At 48.2% G+C, this 19,709-nt stretch overlaps 1 protein-coding gene across 2 annotated transcripts in view; it reads right to left on the reverse strand.

Annotated features, from left to right (window-relative positions):
• The window catches only part of LOC138259667 (cytochrome P450 2A13-like), a 918,770-nt gene that overhangs the window by 535,037 nt on the left and 364,024 nt on the right, over positions 1 to 19,709 (reverse strand). For both annotated transcript variants that reach the window (XM_069207539.1, XM_069207540.1), the window contains exon 5: positions 17,503 to 17,679. In XM_069207539.1, coding sequence (XP_069063640.1) covers positions 17,503 to 17,679 — 177 coding nt within the window. The remainder of the gene's footprint in view (positions 1 to 17,502; positions 17,680 to 19,709) is intronic.

The raw sequence follows: 19,709 nt of genomic DNA on the forward strand, positions 1-19,709 counted from the left end.
GATAGCAGATATCAGGTCAGGCTCCAATTGGGCACATAGCTTGGTGATTGTGGCCCTGTCAAGTCTATAGGTGAGGATGATGTGCCTGTCCTCCAGTGTTGCCAAGTCCACCAGGGGTCTGTACATGGAGGGATGTCGCCATCTCCTATTCATCCACAGCGGTTGCACTCTATGGGGCAAAACGGTGAGCAGCAGGTCAGTATCTCATACAGTATTTCCAACCACTACACTTCATTGCATGTTGTGTATGTGACTGTATTTTGTTGGAGAGGTCCAACTTGTGCTTATGTGTACTGTGACGCAGTTAGGAGCCAAGGCCTGCCCCCCTCTGAAATGGCGTTCGCCTATCCTGTATAGAGGGAAATGTAGAAATTATGTAATTCCGCTGACAGTGTGCGCCATTGCGGGAGGCGGTCGAGAACCGTCGTGCAACTCTTCATTGGTTATTATTGGCCCCTATGGTTTACAGTGGCCAATGGTGATGTACGCCGGCGGTGACGGTACACACCGCCGCGGACATGACTGCCATTTTCTATCTGTTCACTCACTTGCTACCTGACCTTCAACAGGAGAGGACCTACACTGCATGTGCTGCTGTGACCTGTGTCTGGAACCAACCATGGCTCGTGTCACGGGGGGAAGGGCCCCTGCCTTCACCTCTACGGAGTTGGAGAGACTGGTGGATTGGATTGGATCCTAGCCCAGTACCGAATGCTTTATGGGCCTCCAGACCAACAGGTGACTACACTGTGAGCACGATGCATGGGGCATGAATGCATGGAGTGCTGTGCGTGTAGGCCTTGTGTAAGGGAGGGTTGGTGAAAGGGCCCTGGGTAGCGTGCTGCATGTATGTTTGGCCATGTCTGTGCGTAAGGGGATGTGAAGGGCTATGGTGGGCCATAAGTATAACAGGCAGGACAGTCTGACTCATACCTTTACCTGTGTGTATTTCTCGGCAGGTCAGCACCCATCAAAAAAAGGATTATGGCATGCCACCGCCAAGGACGTGCGGACCCTGGAGGTCTATGGTAGGCAGAGCACCCACTATCAGAAACGGTGGGAGGACCTGAGAAGCTGGGCACGGAAGACTGTGGAGGCTCAGCTGGTGATGGCCTCCCAACGAGGAAGGGGTGCCCATCGGACCCTGAACCCTCTGATGGCCCACATCCTGGCGGTGGCCTACCCTGAGCGGGATGGCGATTGACGGAATCACAGCAGCCACAAGGGGGTGAGTACAGTGGGTATCATTACATATTTTGGCTGGTGGAGTGGTATCCGGGTGGTGGAATTGTGTTAGTGGGTGACCCTATGGCCAGGCCAGACATTGCAGCGTGGGTCAACTGAAGGGTAATGGTTTCATGGCAAATACAGGTAACCTAGCTTGTTAGCAGTCCATTTCAGGCAGGGCATCGTGGGTCCCAGGTATGCTGCAGTTGGTGGTGTGTGGGCTTCATCTTGCCTTAGTGACTAGCCATATCACTGGTAGTGCAATGCATAGTGCTTAAGCCTGTTACCTGTGTGTGACAGTGATGTACATGCCAATGGTGGTGTTGGTGCAGTCACTGACCAAGTGTATCCTTTACCTCCCCCGCTTTCTTGTTTAGTCATCCTGTCCTTGTGTGTATTAGCATCATCTGGCGGAGGAGCAGGGGCACCGGCGACAGAGGGAGCTGCATCTCACAGGACCCTGCAGGCAGAGTCCACCGACACCGAGGGAACCAGTGGGACGGAGGGCAAGGGGAACACCATGGAGGAGACCGGAGGTGACAACACAGACTCTTATACCTCCTCGGATGGGAGCTCCCTGGTGGTGGTGGACACCTCTGTGACCACCCCAGCTGCAGGTACAGCCGCAACCCCGTGCCATTACCTCCCTCCCAGTAGCCCCTCAGCGAGATGCCCGTGCCCGCTCACCCAGGATGGTGGGCATCTCCTTCGCCCCAGGCACCTTAGGCCCTTCCCCAGTGAGCCCTGCTGCCCTGAGTGAGGAGGCTATTGACCTCCTGAGATCCATCTGTGTAGGGCAGTCAACCATTGTAAATGCCATCTAGGAGCTGGCATCCCAGATGCAGCAATGCAGTGCATTCCTGGAGGGCTTTCACAGTAGATTGGCAGCCCAACAGAGGTTGATTCAAGCTCTGGCCTCCTCTCTGATGGCAGCCACTGTCCCTGTTTCTACGGTCCCCCCTCTGACTACCACTTCCCAGTCTCCTCAACCCCAACCCATCACAGGCACACATACAGACGAGTATGCACACAAGACAACATCCAAGAGTGGCACAGGCAAACACAGGCACCACACTTCATCCCACAAGCACTCACGCAAACACCATACAGTTGCAGACACAACAACATCAACTGCCTCCACTGTCTCCCCCTCCTCCTCCTCCACCATCTCCCTCCCAGTCACGTCCACACTCACACCTGCATGCACTATATCAACATCCACTACCAGCATCACCACACCAAGCAGAACACACACCTCACTGGCAGACACCTCCACAACAGCCATGCACATGTCCCCTTTGTCCTCTCCCACGCTATCTGCCCCCCTCCTAAAGGATACAAACAAAAGCACTCAGACACCCAACAGCCATCCACCTCACATCAGCACACTGCCCATGCACCTGCACCCAAGTCCAGCAGACATTCACCTCCAACAACCACTCCCTCATCCTCCACTCCTGTTACTCCTCCCTCCTCCAACCCCACCGTCCCTAAAAAGCTTTTCCTTTCCAATTTGACCTCTTCCCTACCCTCTGTCCTGCCTGTATGGGCAGACCCAGCACCTCAGCCAAACAGTCCACGGGGATAGTGGTAGCACCACCTACTCGTGGTGGTAAGGATTCCACACCTCCATCAAAGAAGGGGAAGGAGCCAGAACCACCAGGAAAGAAGGGGAAGGAGTCAGCACCACCAGGAAAGAAGGGGAAGGAGCCAGCACCACCTGGAAAGAAGGGGAAGGATCCTGCACTACCTGGAAAGAAGGGGAAGGAGTGTGCACCACCTGGAAAGAAGGGGGAGGAGCCTGCACCACCAGGCAGAGAGGGGAAAAGCCCATCCACCCCTGCCAGGAAGGGTAAGGGATCCACGCCCCATGTACTGGAGGAGACGAAGCCCTCTACTCCAGCGGAGGCTGTCAGGGGGCCCCCACTGCCAGATGAGGAAGTGCAGCCATCAGAAAGTACAGAGGCTGCCCAGGAGGCTCCTCCATCCGCCACCACAGTGCAGCCATCAGACAGTGCAGAGGGTGCCCAGGAGGCTCCTCCATCCACCTCCACAGTGCAGCCATCAGACAATGCAAAGGCTGCCCAGGAAGCTCCTTTATCCGCCACCATAGTGCAGCCATCAAACAGTGCAGAGGCTGCCCAGGAGGCTCCTCCATCCCCCACCACACTGCAGCCATCACCGCCAGTGGATACCATGTAGGCCACACTCCAGGGGCTGATTTGCAAATTGCCCCCTCCAGAAGCAGTGGGCAAGTCACCCACTCAAGAGACTGTGGCCTTGCACTCCCCAAGACAGAGCAATGGCCAAGTTGCCCCCTCCAGAACCAGTGGGCAAGTCACCCACCTGAGAGACTGCGGCCTTGCACTCCCCAGGACAGAGCAATGGGCATGAAGCCCACTCCAGACCAGTGGTGCCCCTAAGGCCAGGCCAGACATTGCAGCGTGGGTCAACTGAAGGGTAATGGTTGCATGGCAAATAGAGGTAACCTAGCTTGTAAGCAGTCCATTTCAGGCAGGGCATCATGGGTCCCAGGTGTAATGCAGTTGCCGGTGTATGATCCTCATCTTGTCTTAGTGACTAGCCATATCACTGGTAGTAAAATGCAAAGTGCTTAAGCCTGTTCTCTGTGTGTGATGGTGATGTGCATGCCAATGGCGGTGTTGGTGCAGTCATTGACCAAGTGTATCCTTTGTATCCCCCACCGTTCTTGTTTTGTCATCCAGTCCTTGTGTGCATTAGCATCCTCTGGTGGAGGAGCAGGGGCACCGGTGACAGAGGGAGCTGCATCCCACAGGACCCTGGAGGCAGAGTCCACCGATGCCCAGGGAACCAGTGGGACAGAGGGTGAGGGGAACACCATGGCGGAGACTGGAGGAGACAAAACAGACTCTTGTACCTCCTCCGATGGGAGCTCCCTAGTGGTGGCGGACACCTTTGTGACCACCCCGGCTGCAGGTACACCCGCCACCCCCGTACTAGCACCGACCTCCCTGTAGCCCCTCAGCGAGTTGCCCGTGCCCGCTCACCCAGTAGGGTGGGCATCTCCTTAGCCCCCGGCACCTCAGGCCCTGCCGCAGTGAGCCCTGCTGCCCTGAGTGAGGAGGCTATTGACCTCTGAGATCCATCTCTGTAGGGCAGTAAACCATTGTGAGTTCCATCCAGGAGCTGGCATCCCAGATGCAGCAATGCATTCCTGGAGGGCATTCACAGTGGATTGGTGTCCCAACAGAGATTGATTCAGGGTCTGGCCTCCTCTCTGATGGTAGCCATTGTCCCTGTTTCTACCGCCCCCCCTCCAACTACCATGCATGCATGCACGCTTGCTCTCACATCCACTGACTACATACCCCTTGAGGACTTAAACTTCCACCTCAAGAACACCAATGACAACAACACGGCCACCCTGCTCGACAACCTCTCCAACCTCGGCCTCAAACAGCTCGTCACAACACTGACCCACCCTGCTGGACACACACTCGACCCTATTTTCTCCACCAGCAATCACGTCTCCTTCAGCCACACAACCAAACTCCACTGGACAGATCACCGCTGCATCCACTTCTTCAAGAAACCCACAACACAGCACCACCCACAACGGATTCCCCACTGCAGTTGGAACAAGGTCACCGAAGACCAACTAATCACGACCCTCTGCCGGGACCCACCCATCAACACCAGTGACACAGCTGCCCGCAACTTCAGGCAATGGGCGACACCCGTGCCAACACTTGTCCCAATCAAGAATCCCTCCAACAGACGCACCGACAGAAAGGCCTTCTGATTTACCGTTGACCTCCACGAATCTAAGCAGACCTGCCGAAGACTCAAAAAGAAGTGCCGCCAAGATCAGACACCAGACAACCACACAGCCTTCAAAAATGCCATCTGCAGACACCACCAACTCATCCGAACCACCAAGAGAACCGCCTTCAAAGACTGAATCAACAACAACGCACACAGCCACAGGGAGCTCTTCTCTTCAGCATCATGAAGGAACTCTCCAACCCCAGCTCCAACGCCAACGACATCCCACCATCTCAAGACTTATGCGACTCCCTAGCCTCCTACTTCCACCGCAAGATTGCAGACATCCATGACAGCTTCAGCACTCAGACCCCCCCCCGGCAATGATCAACACCACAGACTCACCTCCGACCAGCCTCCTGCTCTCCTGGACCCCCATCAATGACAACAACACCATTGAAATCATGAACACCATCCACTCCAGCTCTCCATCCAACCCCTGCCATCATGACATCCTCAACAAAGCAAGCTCCATCCTTGCACCCCAAGTACGGAAGATCATCAACAGCTCCTTCGAGCCAGCCACCTTCCCGGAGAGCTGGAAACCCGCAGAGGTCAACGCTCGCCTCAGAAAACCCAAGGTGGACCCAAAGGACCTCAAGAACCTCCGGCCCATCTCTCTGCTCCCCTTCCTGGCAAAAGTCATCGAGAAGGCTGTCAACAGACAACTGACTCGCTTCTTCGAGGAAAACAGCACCCTGGACCCTTCCCAATCCGTATTCCGCAGCAAACACAGTACCGAAACTGCCCTCATCGCTGTCACCGACAACATCAAAACCATACTGGGCAATGGCGAAACTGCGGCCCTCATACTCCTGGATCTCTCAGCCACATTCGACACCGTCTGCCACTACACCCTACGCATACACCTCAGCAATGCAGGAATCCGCACCAGAGCCCTGGACTGGGTCACCTCCTTTCTCACCAGCAGAACCCAGAGAGTCCAGCTCCCCCTTTCCATTTCAAAGCCACCAAAATCATCTGCTGCATACCCCAGGGTTCGTCCCTCATCCGACCCTCTTCAACATCTACATGGCCCCGCTCACTAACATCGCCCGATCTCACAACCTCAACATCATCTCATACGCCGATGACACCCAGCAGATCCTCTCCCTCACCAAGGACTCTACCAAGACCAACCTCCATGAAGGAATGAAGGCCATCGCCGAATGGATGAAGAACTGCTTCCTCAAACTCAATTCTGACAAGATGGAAGTCCTCATCTTCGGCTCCTCCCTCTCCACATGGGATGACTCCTGGTAGTCTGCCACTCTCATATCCGCTCCAACTCGCACCGACCACGCACGCAACCTAGGATTCATCTTGGACTCCTCATTCTCCATGACCCTGCAAGTCAATGCAATCTCCTCCTCCTGCTTCAACACCCTCTACATGCTCCAAAAGATCTACAAATGGATCCCCACCGAAACCAGAAGAACAGCCACCCAAGCCCTTTTAAGCAGCAAACTTGACTATGGCAATGCCCTCTACGCAGAAACCATGGCCAAACTCCAGAAGAGGCTGCAACGCATCCAGAACACTCCTGCATGCCTCATCCTGGACATCCCCCACCACTGCCACATCACAGGCCATCTGAGAGACCTGCACTGGCTCACCGCCAACAAGAGAATCACCTACACACTCACAAAGCACTGCACAACACCGGACCATAATACCTCAACAAACGGCTCTCCTTCTACACCACCAACCTCGCCCTCGCAACCGTCCCACGGATCCTCAGAACTACAACCAGCAGCAGGTCATTCTTGCACCTCGCTGCCAAGACATGGAACACTCTTCCCACCCACCTCCGTCAGACCAAAGACCTCCTTACCTTCAGGAGACTTCTCAAGACCTGGCTGTTCGAGCAGTAGCAGCACCCCCCTACCTCCCCACCTCAGCGCCTTGAGATCCTCACGGGTGAGTAGTGAGCTTTACAAATTCCTTGATTGATTGATTGAGTGGGCAAGTCACCCACCTGAGAGACTGCAGCCTTGCAATCCCCACAACAAAGCAATGGGCATGGAGCCCCCTTTAGAACCAGTGGGCAAGTCACCCACCTGAGAGACTGTGGCCTTGCACTCCCCAGGACAGAGCAATGGGCTTGGAGCCCCCTCCAGAACCAGTGACCAAATCACCCACTCCAGAGACTGTGGCCTTGCACTCCCTAGGACAGAGCCATGGGCAATGGAGCCCACATCAGAACCAGTGGGCAAGTCACCCACCTGAGAGACTGTGGTCTTGCACTCCCCAGGACAGAGCAATGGCCATGTTGCCCCCTCCAGAACCAGTGGGCAAGTCACCCACCTGAGAGACTGTGGCCTTGCACTCTCCAGGACAGAGCAATGGGCATGATGCTCCCTCCAGAACCAGTGGGCAAGTCACCGACCTGAAAGACTGTGGCCTTGCACTCCCCAGGACAGAGCAATGGGCATGGAGCCCCCTCCAGAACCAGTGGGGACGCTCCCGTATTTGTCTGAGGTGCCCCCCCACTCCATCCCCCTGAGGTGCCTTCCCACTTGCAAAATGATGCCCCTGCAGTGTTCTCTCTGGATTTGTCAGGATACAGGTTGGGCCTAGGACTGTGCCCTGTGGCCTTGTGTGCCCTTATGACTTTGGACTGGGCATTGGCCTTTTATGAAAATCTGTATATATTTGGTTGTGTGGTGGGTTTTGATATGCTAATACATTCTCAGTACTTCAGCAATCTGGTCCTCGTTTTATTATGATGTGTGTCATGTGCCATTAGTTTACGTGTGCAGCTGGTTGCGTGTATGGTGTGTGTGTAGGGTGTGTGTCGTGTGTGTGTGTATCACTGTCATTTTTCTCCCTCCTTCCCTTGTGTGCTAGGCGGCTGTACTCACCGTCGTGTTCCAGGTGGAGCATTACGTTGAAAATCATCGGGAAGACTTGCAGTTCGGGTTCGATGGCGGCGTAGTTCTTCCCTATGTCTCCAATGGTGAGTCCTTTCACTTCTGAGCTCTGTTTCCGCCAGGCTTTTGTTGCCGTTGGTACCGCCCCATAAAAGGTGGCGGTTTGTTGTGTTTTAATATGGTGGGTGGTACTTTGTCTTCTGCCTGGCTGTTGGCGGCTACCGCCGTGATGAGGGTTGTTTCCACCCTGACGTTTGGTGTGGTGCATTGGCTGTCTATGGGAGATATCACCGCCATGGTCATATTTTGGCGGTACTTACCGACAGCCTGATGGCGGTATTACCTCCACTTTATCACTCACCTCCAGGGTCGTAATGAGGGCCTTCTTCTCACTTCATATTCTGTACAAAAAACTTGACCCAGAGATGCCCAGTGATCAAGGCACATATTATTACGGGAGATGACACTATGAGCAACATTGGAACAGAGCTTGCAGCTTTAACAGCTGAAACTGTGAAGTTTCTAAAAGGATTTGCTGAGACAGAAGAAGAATGTAACTTTAATGAGGTAGAAAAATACCTTGTGCATGTTTGGAAAACGAGCTCTGACTGTCACACATTGACGAGCTTTGGTACAGTGAGATCAAGAGATCAGTCTCGCTAAGTGACCTTCCACTGACGTCATATGCTGTGCGTGGGCCCATTAAAAGACAGTTCTACTTGATCAGAAGATGCGTAAATGTTTTTGATCATGCCTATGTACAGAAAGATCAATGTGAATGTTGAAACCAGGAAAACTGTCACCCACGCCCTGGTCAGCAGCCGATTGGACTACGGAAACGCCCTATATGCAGGAATAACAACCAAACTCCTAACAAAGCTGCAAAGAATCCAGAACGCATCCGCCCGCCTCATTCTAGACATCCCACGCCTCGACCACATTTCCCCCCACCTCAGAGACCTTCACTGGCTACCAGTATCAAAGAGGATCACCTTCAAACTCCTCATCCACGCACACAAGGCCCTCCACGAAATAGGCCCAGGATACCTCAATGACAGACTCACCTTCCACACCCCCACCCGCAATCTTCGCTCCGCCACCTCGCCCTCGCCTCCATCCCCCGCATCCGCTGCACCACCGCCGGAGGAAGATTCTTCTCTCACCTAGCCGCCAAGACCTGGAACTCCCTACCGTTCCACCTTCGCCAGACCCAAGACCTCTTGACATTCAGGAAACACCTCAAGACATGGCTCTGTGACCAGTAGCTCCCCCCCCCTGCGCCTTGAGACCCTAACGGGTGATTAGTGCGCTCTATAAATCCTTGATTGATTGATTGATTGAATTTGGTTGAGAATATATTGATGCATGCTAAAACCTACAAAACTTCTAAAGTCTCTACCCACAGAACTTACACGTACATGTAGTTGTAAAACCTGGGCTACAAAAAGATGTCTATGTCGATATGCCCTTCTCAAATGTTCAACATTCTGCAAATGTACCACATATGATTGCCGAAACAAATAAATAAACTGTGAGAATGTGTCTGAGACAGGAGTGATAAACATTATTTTTTTCCTTTTCAGATCATAAACATTATTTGGTATATGCATAAAAGGAATTTAAAACATTAATATTTAATTTGTATATATGTCTCTTCTACCTCTATTGTAGCGCCATTTTAGAAAATGGTGGAAGGGTTGCTCTCATGAGTTATTTTCTGTCGTTATAAGACCACTTAACCCCAAAAACCTATGTTTTGACACCAAAATGAAGTATATAGGTCTCATGGTTCCTGAAATACTACATCATCACTGCAACACATCCACCATTTTTAAAAATGTCATCCAGAAAAATTGGGCCCAGACTAGCAATATCTACCCAAGCTAAATTACTTCTTTAATGTTTTAAAAACACAAATCAAAAATGAAAATCTCTGGACAGCAACTGTTTTACGGAGGTATGTCAGGGAGCCGAGAGTAACTTGGAGAACCCATTCACTTAGCCACTTATGACTTATAAAACAGCAGTTTTGCTAATTCACTCAATTTTGAATTGCCATTGTGATCAACAGAGGCACTCACACAATGTGTGCCAACACTCCCATGCAGAAACCTTGGCATACACAGATAATATGTATTTTCAAAAGCACACCTTGACCCCTGGGGGGTAAATTGGCACTGAATAAAAGATGCTTATTTGTACCCAACTTAACAAAACCGATTTTATCGACTTCTGAAGGATGAGACGCTGATTGAAGTTGCTGAGTTTCAAACACAGATTCTGCACACACTGGTGCACATACACCTGCTTGTAAATGTATACAGTCATGTGCACACACTCATATGGACAGACACTCACACACACACATTCTTTTCACCTGTATAACATGTATTTGAAAAAGCACACCTTTATTAACACTCTGTGGTACTCATCTTATCGACCTCAGATGCTTAAAAGGCTGAGTGTAGCTTCTGAGATTCAAACACAGAATTCTACACACACATAGACATGTACACACACACAAACACATTCATACTCATGTACACATTTATACAATATCATGCCCATACACACTTGTGCACACACACTCATGAGGCTATTATAATGCATACAAACTCAAGTGCACACTCACAGTGTCTGACTGGAACAGAAAATTTCCCAGGGTCCAAAATAAGACAAGCCCCCATTAGCGAATTAGCTAAAATTATTAAAAAGGGGTCCTTGTTTTGCAAATGATGGCAGTTTTAAATTTGGCAAAACACATTGTTGAAGTGCTCTGCATGTTATAGAAGACTGTGTGGATTTGAGCTCGCTGCAGGTAATATTTATTTTAATATCAGGGAAAACAAAAGTGAAAACCGCCCCTGCAGACCATAAAACCAGCCCACAAACAGACAAAAACCTGGCCCACATACTGACCAATGAGACCAGCCCATTGGGCACCTCCTGAATGCGTTAAAGGCCAGTACGGTCCTGTATACTCACCTCCACACACACAATTTAATGTGTGCATATTCACATACTACCCAAAAAGCTCATGTACATACATAGGCTTATGTGCGCAAGCACACATGCATAAGCAATCAAGCACACACACTTATGTGCCTACATGTTCATATCAATCAATCAATCAGTCAGCAACATTTATAGAGCGCAACTTATCACCCATAGGGTGTCAAGGCACTGGCAGGGGATCCGGGTCAGTCAAGAAGCCAGGTCTTGAGATGCTTCCTAAACTGAGCCAGCGATGGGGACTGCCTGAGGTGGAGAGGCATTGTGTTCCAGGTCTGCATGGTGAGGTAGGAGAAGGATCTTCCTTCAGCCGTGTTCTTCTGGATAATGGGGGTAGTAGCGAGGGCCAGTTGCACCAAGCGGAGTTGTCTGGAGGGTGTGTAGAAGGAGAGGCAGTGTTTGAGTTAGGCAGGTCAGACGATGTGGGGGCCCTTGTATGCATGGATCAGGAGTTTAAAGGTGATGCGTTTGTTGATGGAGAGCCAGTGTAGGTCTCTCAGGTGGGCGATGATGTGTCTGTGGCGAGGGATGTTCAGGATCAGTCTGGCCGCAACGTGTTTTGAATTCCCTGGAGTCTTGTTTGGAGTTTTTGTTAATTCTGACATCTAGTGCGTTGCCGTAGTTGAGCTTGCTGCTGATGAGTGCCTGGGTGACTGGTCACCTTGTTTCAAAGGAGATCCACTTGAAGATCTTCCGGAGCAGGCGAAGGGTGCGGAAGCATGAAGAGGAGACGGCGTTGACTTGAGGGCCATGCGCAGTGATGAATCAAGGATGATGCTGAGGTTGCTGGCATGGCCGGTTGGAGTAGGGGCAGTCCCGAGGCAACTGGGTGGCCAGGAGTCATCCCAGGCGGAAGTGGCAGGCCCCAGGATGAGGATCTCTGTTTTGTCAGAGTTGAGCTTGAGGCAGCTGTCCCTCATCCAGTTGGCAATAGCCTTCATTCCATTGTGAAAGTTCTTTTTGGCGGTTGATAGTTCATTGGTGAGGGATAGAATGAGCTGTGTGTCATCGGCGTATGAGACGATGTTGATCCCGTGGTGTCTGACAATTTCGGAGGCCGGGGCTATGTAGATGTTAAAGAAGGTGGGGCTCAGGAAAGAACCCTGGGAAACTCTGCAACTGGTTATCGTCTGCTTCGAGGTGAAAGGTGCGAGCCTGACTCTCTGGGTTTGGCCGGTGAGGAAGGAGGGGATCCATTCCAGGACGTTGCCTTAGATGCCGGCGTTATGTAGTCTGGTGCACAGGGTGGTGTGGGAGACGGTGTTGAAGGCAGCAGAGGGGCCGAGGAGGTTGAGGTTTCACCGTGGTCCAGTAGGGTGCGAATGTCATCTGTGGCTGCTAGAAGTGCGGTTTCGGTGCTGTGGTTACTCCTGATTCCGGATTGGGAGGGGTTGAGGATGTGGTTGCCTTCAATAAACTCGGTGAGCTGGGTATTGAACGCTTTTTGATGGCTTTGGCTGGAAAAGGAAGGAGTGAGATAGGTCTGTAGTTTTTCAGCTCCATAGGGTCTGCAGAAGGTTTCTTCAGGAGGGGCTTTATCTCTGCGTGTTTCTAGGTGTCCATGAAGGTGGTGGCTTTGATGGAGCAGTTGAAGGTCCTGCATAGTTCGGGAGGGATGATAGCGCTGGCTCAATTAAAGGTGTGGTGGGAGCATGGGTCAGAGGGTGCTCCAGAGTGAGTGGTATTCATGAGCTTGAGGGTGTCCTCCAGGGTGAGGGGGGTCCAGTGATCCAAGATTGGCTGGTGATAAGTGTCAGTGGTGCTGGTGGTGGGCGAGTGGTCCTCTGCTTACAAATCCTTCATAGATGTCCTGGATTTTCCGGTGGGAGAAGGAGGCGAGGCTGTCGCAGGGGTCTTGGGAGGGTTGTCCATGGTGTCTGTGTTGGCATTTGTGAATTTCTTGACAAGGGTGAAAAGTTCCTTGCTGTTGTGTGCGTTGGTGTTGAGCCTCTCCAGAATGGATGATTTGCTGGTTGATCTGATGTGCCGGTGGTGGGATGTGACGGCATCTTTGAAGGCCTTGTGGTCTGTACTGCTTCTCCACTTTCTCTCGAGTCATCTGCATGTGCTCATGAATTCATGGAGGTTGGGGGAGAACCAGCTGGGTCTCCTGTGGTGATGATTGCCGGTGGGTTTCCTTAGGGGGCTAGGGTATTGGCACAGTCGGCGAACCATTGGTGGAGGATGTGAGCTGAGGTGTTGCAGTCCTCGGAGTCTGGTGCTGGGGAGTGGTGGAGCACGGTAGTAAGCTGGGCTTCTGTGACCTTGATGTATTTTCTGCGCTGAGCGGTGGGCTTAGTGCAGTTCAACCACCTTGGTGAAAGAGAAGTGGATGCAGTGCTGGTCGGTCCAGTGGAGTTCGGAGGTGGCTGAGAAGGAGATGTGGTTTCCGGCAGAGAAGACAGAGTCAAGGGTGTGACTTGCTGAGCGCATGGGGAGATTTACCAGTTGCTTAACTCAGAGCATGGGAGGTTCTCTATGAGGGTGGCTGTGTTTGGGCTACTGTGGTTGTTAAGGTGAAAGTTAAGGTCACGGAGGAGTATGTAGTCGGTTGAGCTGAGGGCATGGGGATCAATGAAGTCCACCAGTGCTGCACTGAAAGGTGGGTGTTGGGCGGAGTCTGTGGGGGTCTGTAAATGAGTATTACTCGGAGGGTGGTGTTTGGATTAGTCTGGACCTGAAAGTGAAGGTGTTCGGCGAAAGGGGTCTGGATATTGATGCTGGTTGTGAGGCGGAGTGATTTTTTGTGGACGATCGTGACACGTCCTCCAGGCCGGTCTTGATGTATGATCTAGTAACCATCAGGGATGGCCGTGGCAATGTCCAGAGCTGGTGGGGTGGTGATCCATGTCTCTGTGAAGAAGGCAACGTTGGGGTGATGGCTTCGAGGAGGTCCCAAATTCTATTGCCTATTTGATGAGGGAGTGAATGTGGAATAGTATACATCTGAGATGGGGGGTCCAGGGGAGGTGGACTTTAGGGTGCGAGGACAGGTGAAAGTGCAGTTGCGGCAGGAGAATGGACCTTGGCAGTTCTTGGGGGAGGTGCCGTGACAGGCGGCTGAGCCTTCGATGTGGGGGGCGTGCAGGGTCCTGGTGTCATATCTGTGGGTGGAATGGGGACCAAGGTCTGTGGTGCTGGGCGCCTTCCAGGCGCGGACAGGCACAGATGAGCTGCGCAGCAGCTGCAATTAAGAAGGGAGGGAGAAGGTAGAGATCTCTCAGCTGGGGGGCAGTAAACACAGCACTGAGAGGGTGTGGGGCTGGAGGGACAGCAGGGGATACACGGGAAACAGAGAAAGGAGGAAAAATAGGCAAAATGAGGATAAAAGAACAGAGGAAAGACAATAGAGCAAGAAGGCAGAAAAAGGGCACAGAAAAGGCAAAAGGCAGCAGAGAAGAGACAGAAGGCAACCAATAGGCCACCAGGGATGCAGCACAGGCAGGAGGAGCCTGTGGGTGGAGGAGGGCTACAAACACAATGAGCCAGGCAGGCTCAGAAGGTTAAAGGCGGCAGCAGCAACAGGTGGAGCTGCTCGGGGAGGGAGGCTAGCGCTTACCAGAGGTCAGTGAAGTCGCACATAAGCAGATCCCCAAACTTGTGCAAACACTCACTCATACACATTTACATGCATACACACTCACACAATGTCACATTCACACCATACAAAATAACATTATTATTTTATTTTTTTACTTCTTGTAGCAGATATATGTTTTCTGGGGGAAGCAGCTGGGCACGCAGGGATGTTAAAGGCCCGACTGACTATGGGAAAACAGATCAGGATGAGGTTGGGAGACTACTTAGATCTGGCTCAAACAAATTTCCCAGAAAGAGGAAACCACATCAGGTACATATGTTTTGTCTGTGAATCGGACAAACTGAGATGAATTACATGAGTCACTGTGACGAAGGCATGTCCATGAACAGCCTGCGCCCTTCTCTGAGCCCCTTGCAATAATTGAACTGTTACTCTGCATTTACAAGACCCAACCAACAACAATAGGGGGCATGTTACCCTACTGACAGTAATTATTGGGTGGGTGTTCCACCCCACGCCCCGTCCCCCGCTGAAACTACGCCCCTGACTGACCTGCTGTGCATTTTCTTCAAACACAAATATTTATTTGTTATGGTTTATGTCAATCAACCAATCTGTATAACGTGATATGGAATCGAAACACGGTTGCTGACTTCACAGGATCGCTTTCAATAAACTGTGTAACTGCAGTCTACTTCTGACTCTCTGTAGTAAAGGCTTTTATTACTTTAGTTAGCAACAAAATAATTGTAGTTCAACGGGCTGCAGATGTGTTACCAGTCCTTGGACAGCAGGCAGGAATAAAACCCTGGTTTCTAACCCTAGAGGGGCGTTACTCCTGATTACCTGGAATCACAACTGACTTCACATTTCTTCCACCGTACTTTAAAATATGCTGGGGAAAATATGAATTATTCTTATTCTTTGTTTGTGCAGGAGAATCTATTTGTCTTGAAGAGAAACTGTTTTTTTCCTCTGGTTTCCTGACATAATTCCCAGGGGACTCCAATTATATAATTCATTTTTTTACATTGACGTTTTTTGAAATGTTTCTGGCTTCATGCATGTTTTTGTTATAACTACCTCTCATGCTTGCCACAACAAAAATATTTCCATGTTGACACGCTGTCAGGTCGCTTTACTCATTTTTTTAATGTTTGTCTTTTTCAACAAACAAGATAAACATAAATAAATTATTAGTATTTTCATGAAGCCTTTTAAGCCGTTCTCTTTTTTGTATCTCAAATAATCCAAAAGTTAATAAAAAGAATATCTCAACTAAAAAGGTATGTGGAATTTTTCAATATTTACTACATCGTTTTAATTTATCTAATACATAAACAAGCACATTTTCATAAAAGCCATTGATTTTCTCAAAAGCTAAACTGACTTGTTTATCTTAACTCCTCAAAACATATCCCCACGAGTAAGAAAATGTGCTTCCCTTTTCCCACAAAAAAACCAGAAAGACATCGGTACCTCTTACAAAGCACTTTTTAAATCTGGAAATGTAAGACATTTCTGATACCTCATTAGATTTATTACATAAGTGAATTCAAATTAAGAATATATTTAATACAGTTCTCATGACTGCAGAAGTAATGTATGGCTTTATATTATGTAATGATTCAAAACTAAGGGGCATATCACTATCACAAGTCACCTTGCTGCGCAGCCCTGCGCCAAAATGAAAAGGCAGGAATGCCAGGTTCCTACAGCATACAGCGCATTCCTGTCCTTTCCCCCTGTACTGGCACAGAATGGGCTGCCTAACGCCAATGCAGGCTCCCTTGCACCAATCCTAGGCAGGATTGTGCTTGTGCATGAAGGGGCACCTTCCTGCTTACAACTGCACAAAAACGATATTTAGTGGGTTTTTCCTCTTTCTTTGTGTGCACACATTGAATGAGGAAAAACTAAGAGAACTAAAGATATTCCTTCTTATTGTGCCTCCCCTGGGGAGTCATTAGGTTAGCACGTCCCCAGTTTACAAGTTCTTGCAAATCTGGGCATGTGTCAAGATCCATGGGTGTTGCATGGGAACACCCACTGCAAAGTCCATGGAATGCCTCCCTGGCGCAGTTTAAGGCAACACAGCAATTTGAGCTGCATAGCCTTGCTACATATTAAAGAGGCCATTCAAAGCTATGCAAAGTGGCTTTGCGTAGCCTCATAGATATTATGTGGTGGTTTGCGCTGCCGTTGCATCACAGAAGTGATGCTACGGTGGCAGAAGGGGCTCATAAATATGCCCCCAAATTATTTTATTTTAGAAAGGAGGAGCGCTTCAAAAAGAACACACAAAGTACTGAATAATTTTGGGCTTTTAGTCTAGCTGCTCTTAGTGGGTGAAGCTCAACCTGGTAAAGCACCACTGGGTGATAATATGAACAAAAGGCTTCTTCCTGTTATGTGTTTGTTTTCCAGAGTTTCATGGATCTGAATTAGTAATCATAACAGATGGTGTATGTAAATATATACTACTCTATTCAGTGCATGCCAGTACATCACATTTTGAAAAATGAATAAAGGGAATTTGCACACTCATTTAAAATCATGACAAAATAATTAGATTTCAAATTCTATTAAAATACATGCCTGGATTGAAATGTCCTCAATACAATTATTCTTCCGTTCTGGTTTTAATCCATAACCTGGTGTTCATAGTATTCAATGTATAATTAGAGAAATATCCACAGTGAAAGAAAATACCAGGGAACAATATCACCAAATTCCCTTTCATTCTGTATGTAAAAGTTATCTGGACAAGCAATGTAGTTATGGAATAGAACTAAGCAAAATTTCCCTGACCCTATACATGAATGATAATATATTTAACGTAATATTTAGTTCTGAATGATAATCCAAGACCTTTCATTAAAATAATCCAGCTTGACAATGTGTTTGGATAATATCCAAGGAAAATTTGATAGTGGTTATTGGTAGAATATATGGACATTTGCTCTATAGATAAATATTCATTTAAACTTTAACATGCAATTATGGCTCATCTACCATTTGTAAAGGATAAAGATAGAGTACCTTCTCTCTTTGAATGAGAAAGCAGTCAATGTAGTCCCTTGGATTGTTGAGATCGAGAGTTTTTTGGTTATTTTCTACTCTCTCTGTAATGAAATCTTCCAGATATTTTAATAGTTTAAACATTCTCTGGTGAGGCCCAGGTAAGTGATCCATTATCCGCGAAAACATCTCATACAGCTGTAAAGAAAAAAATCAAAGAAAAAATACTCCATATCAGACCTTTCTGCAGTAATTAGCTATAATGGGCAACAATATTTTAATGAATAGTGATGCTGTATGAATTCCCGCCCACCAATGAAACCTCAAATTTTGAGCTCACTTCACCTAAGAGTTTGGATTAAGAAGATGTTATGAGTGCAATTGTTTGGTGTGAAATTGAAACTTCAGCTTCTATAGACTACTTACTTCGGAAATTAAGTTGGATCAGACCTGAAGAAAATAAATTATCATCAATAGTTTGTGCTTGGAATACCATTTTCTTAAAATGTTTTGTGGATTTATCTGATGTTACACAAATTTTCAAAAACTAAAGCTTAGATTTACTGAGATTTTTCATTGAGTTGGTGTCACTTTTATGATACAGCCTGACACAAAATTTATGTGGTATATACTAAGCCATGCAAAGTTTGAATTGTGTGGCTTTGTAAAAAAAAAACTTACCTTGCTTCAGATAGGAGTTACATGGGTTGGGTTCCCTTGCATCCACCCATGCATTTTTGGCACAAACCCATATTTACTAAAGACTTGTAAACATGGGTTTGCTCCAAAATGGCGTACCTGCCTGAAGGGATTCTCCTATTACTTCCTCTTAGTCCAAAGTCTTACATAGCTGAGCTCTGAATTACACAGATGTTGTTTGCCCTTCATTTTTTCCATATGCCTTAATCTTAATTTATTATCCATACCTCCAATTTGTTTTATTAAATAATTGGAATGACTAGTCGCTCTATTCTACATATGAAAGTAGACTTTCTTAAATTAAAGAGAATGGTATGGTCCCATTTACTCAAAGGCCACTTCTTGTCTGCATTTATACTCCGTCCTCTCAATAAGATATCTAAGATAGTTTCCTCCCTTTCATCCTGCTTACACTTTACAGCCTCGCTGTCACCTTTTGCATCAGCATACTGGGTTGATGTAGTCCCTAAATTGATAGAATTCTTCAGAAGAGATGTTTAGTTATTATTCAGATTTTAATCCACCTTTCAATCTTCTACATATATGTGGTCCAAGGCACTGTAAGCCTACAGCAAGCTTTGCTTGTGCAGTGCTCTTCAAAAAAGATAAATAGCACTGACGTAAATCAACTTAATAATGCTGCCGACCATATTAGAAAGACTGTCGATGAGCAGTTTGAGGCTGATGGTATTGAAGTGTGTCCAAGATTTCTAATAAAGGTGGGCGGGATGCCTTTGTCCCGGGTAGTGAGTAGCTCTTCACCGATATATAGGATAATTAACTATAAACCTGAGGGGTCTGAACCCTGAAAGAAAGTCACTGAGAGGTATACCTGGGTGACATTTTAATTATCTGGGAGTAACTAGCATAGTTTTGGTGATCCTAGTGACATTTATGCATAATTACTGAGATTACACCATTACACCACTTCAGATAACTTCAGGGAGACATTTTAACATATAATGTACTTTTCGGTCATTTTTAAATTCAAGCAGCATTTAATTTAGTTCTTTTACCCAAGGGGACAGTTTGGGTAATTTGTGAGTGAAAAACCACAAATTCAAACAAGAGAGGCAGTGTTTGGAACTTGAGCAACCAAAAATCAACTAAAAATTACATTTTCAAGGTGAATTTCTACAAGAATGGACTTTCAGGTATTTTTTTGAGTGTAAGATGCGCTTCATATAACTACATATAATTATGCAGCATTTTGCATAATTATGCTATAGAAATTTGTATTAGTTTCAGCCACCATTACTGAGAAGGCAATTGGATTCCTTGTTTCAGGAACATTTATGAATGACTACTGTTTCAAGTTCCTTTGTAAAGCAAGGCAGCCTAAGGGATCCCAGTAGGTTAAATGATTGTCTGAATCTGCCACATATTTCTTTGCAATAAGAGTGGTGACATCCACAATGTTTGATTTTTGTGATCACAGACAAAGCAAAAGACTGATTAGTTTGGTCTTTAAGGGTAAAGTGCAGGCAGGTTAACCGCTTTTGAATTACGGACATTGCACGACAAGGGAT

The sequence above is a fragment of the Pleurodeles waltl genome, chromosome 9 (assembly GCF_031143425.1).
Source record: "Pleurodeles waltl isolate 20211129_DDA chromosome 9, aPleWal1.hap1.20221129, whole genome shotgun sequence".
NCBI lineage: Eukaryota > Metazoa > Chordata > Amphibia > Caudata > Salamandridae > Pleurodeles > Pleurodeles waltl.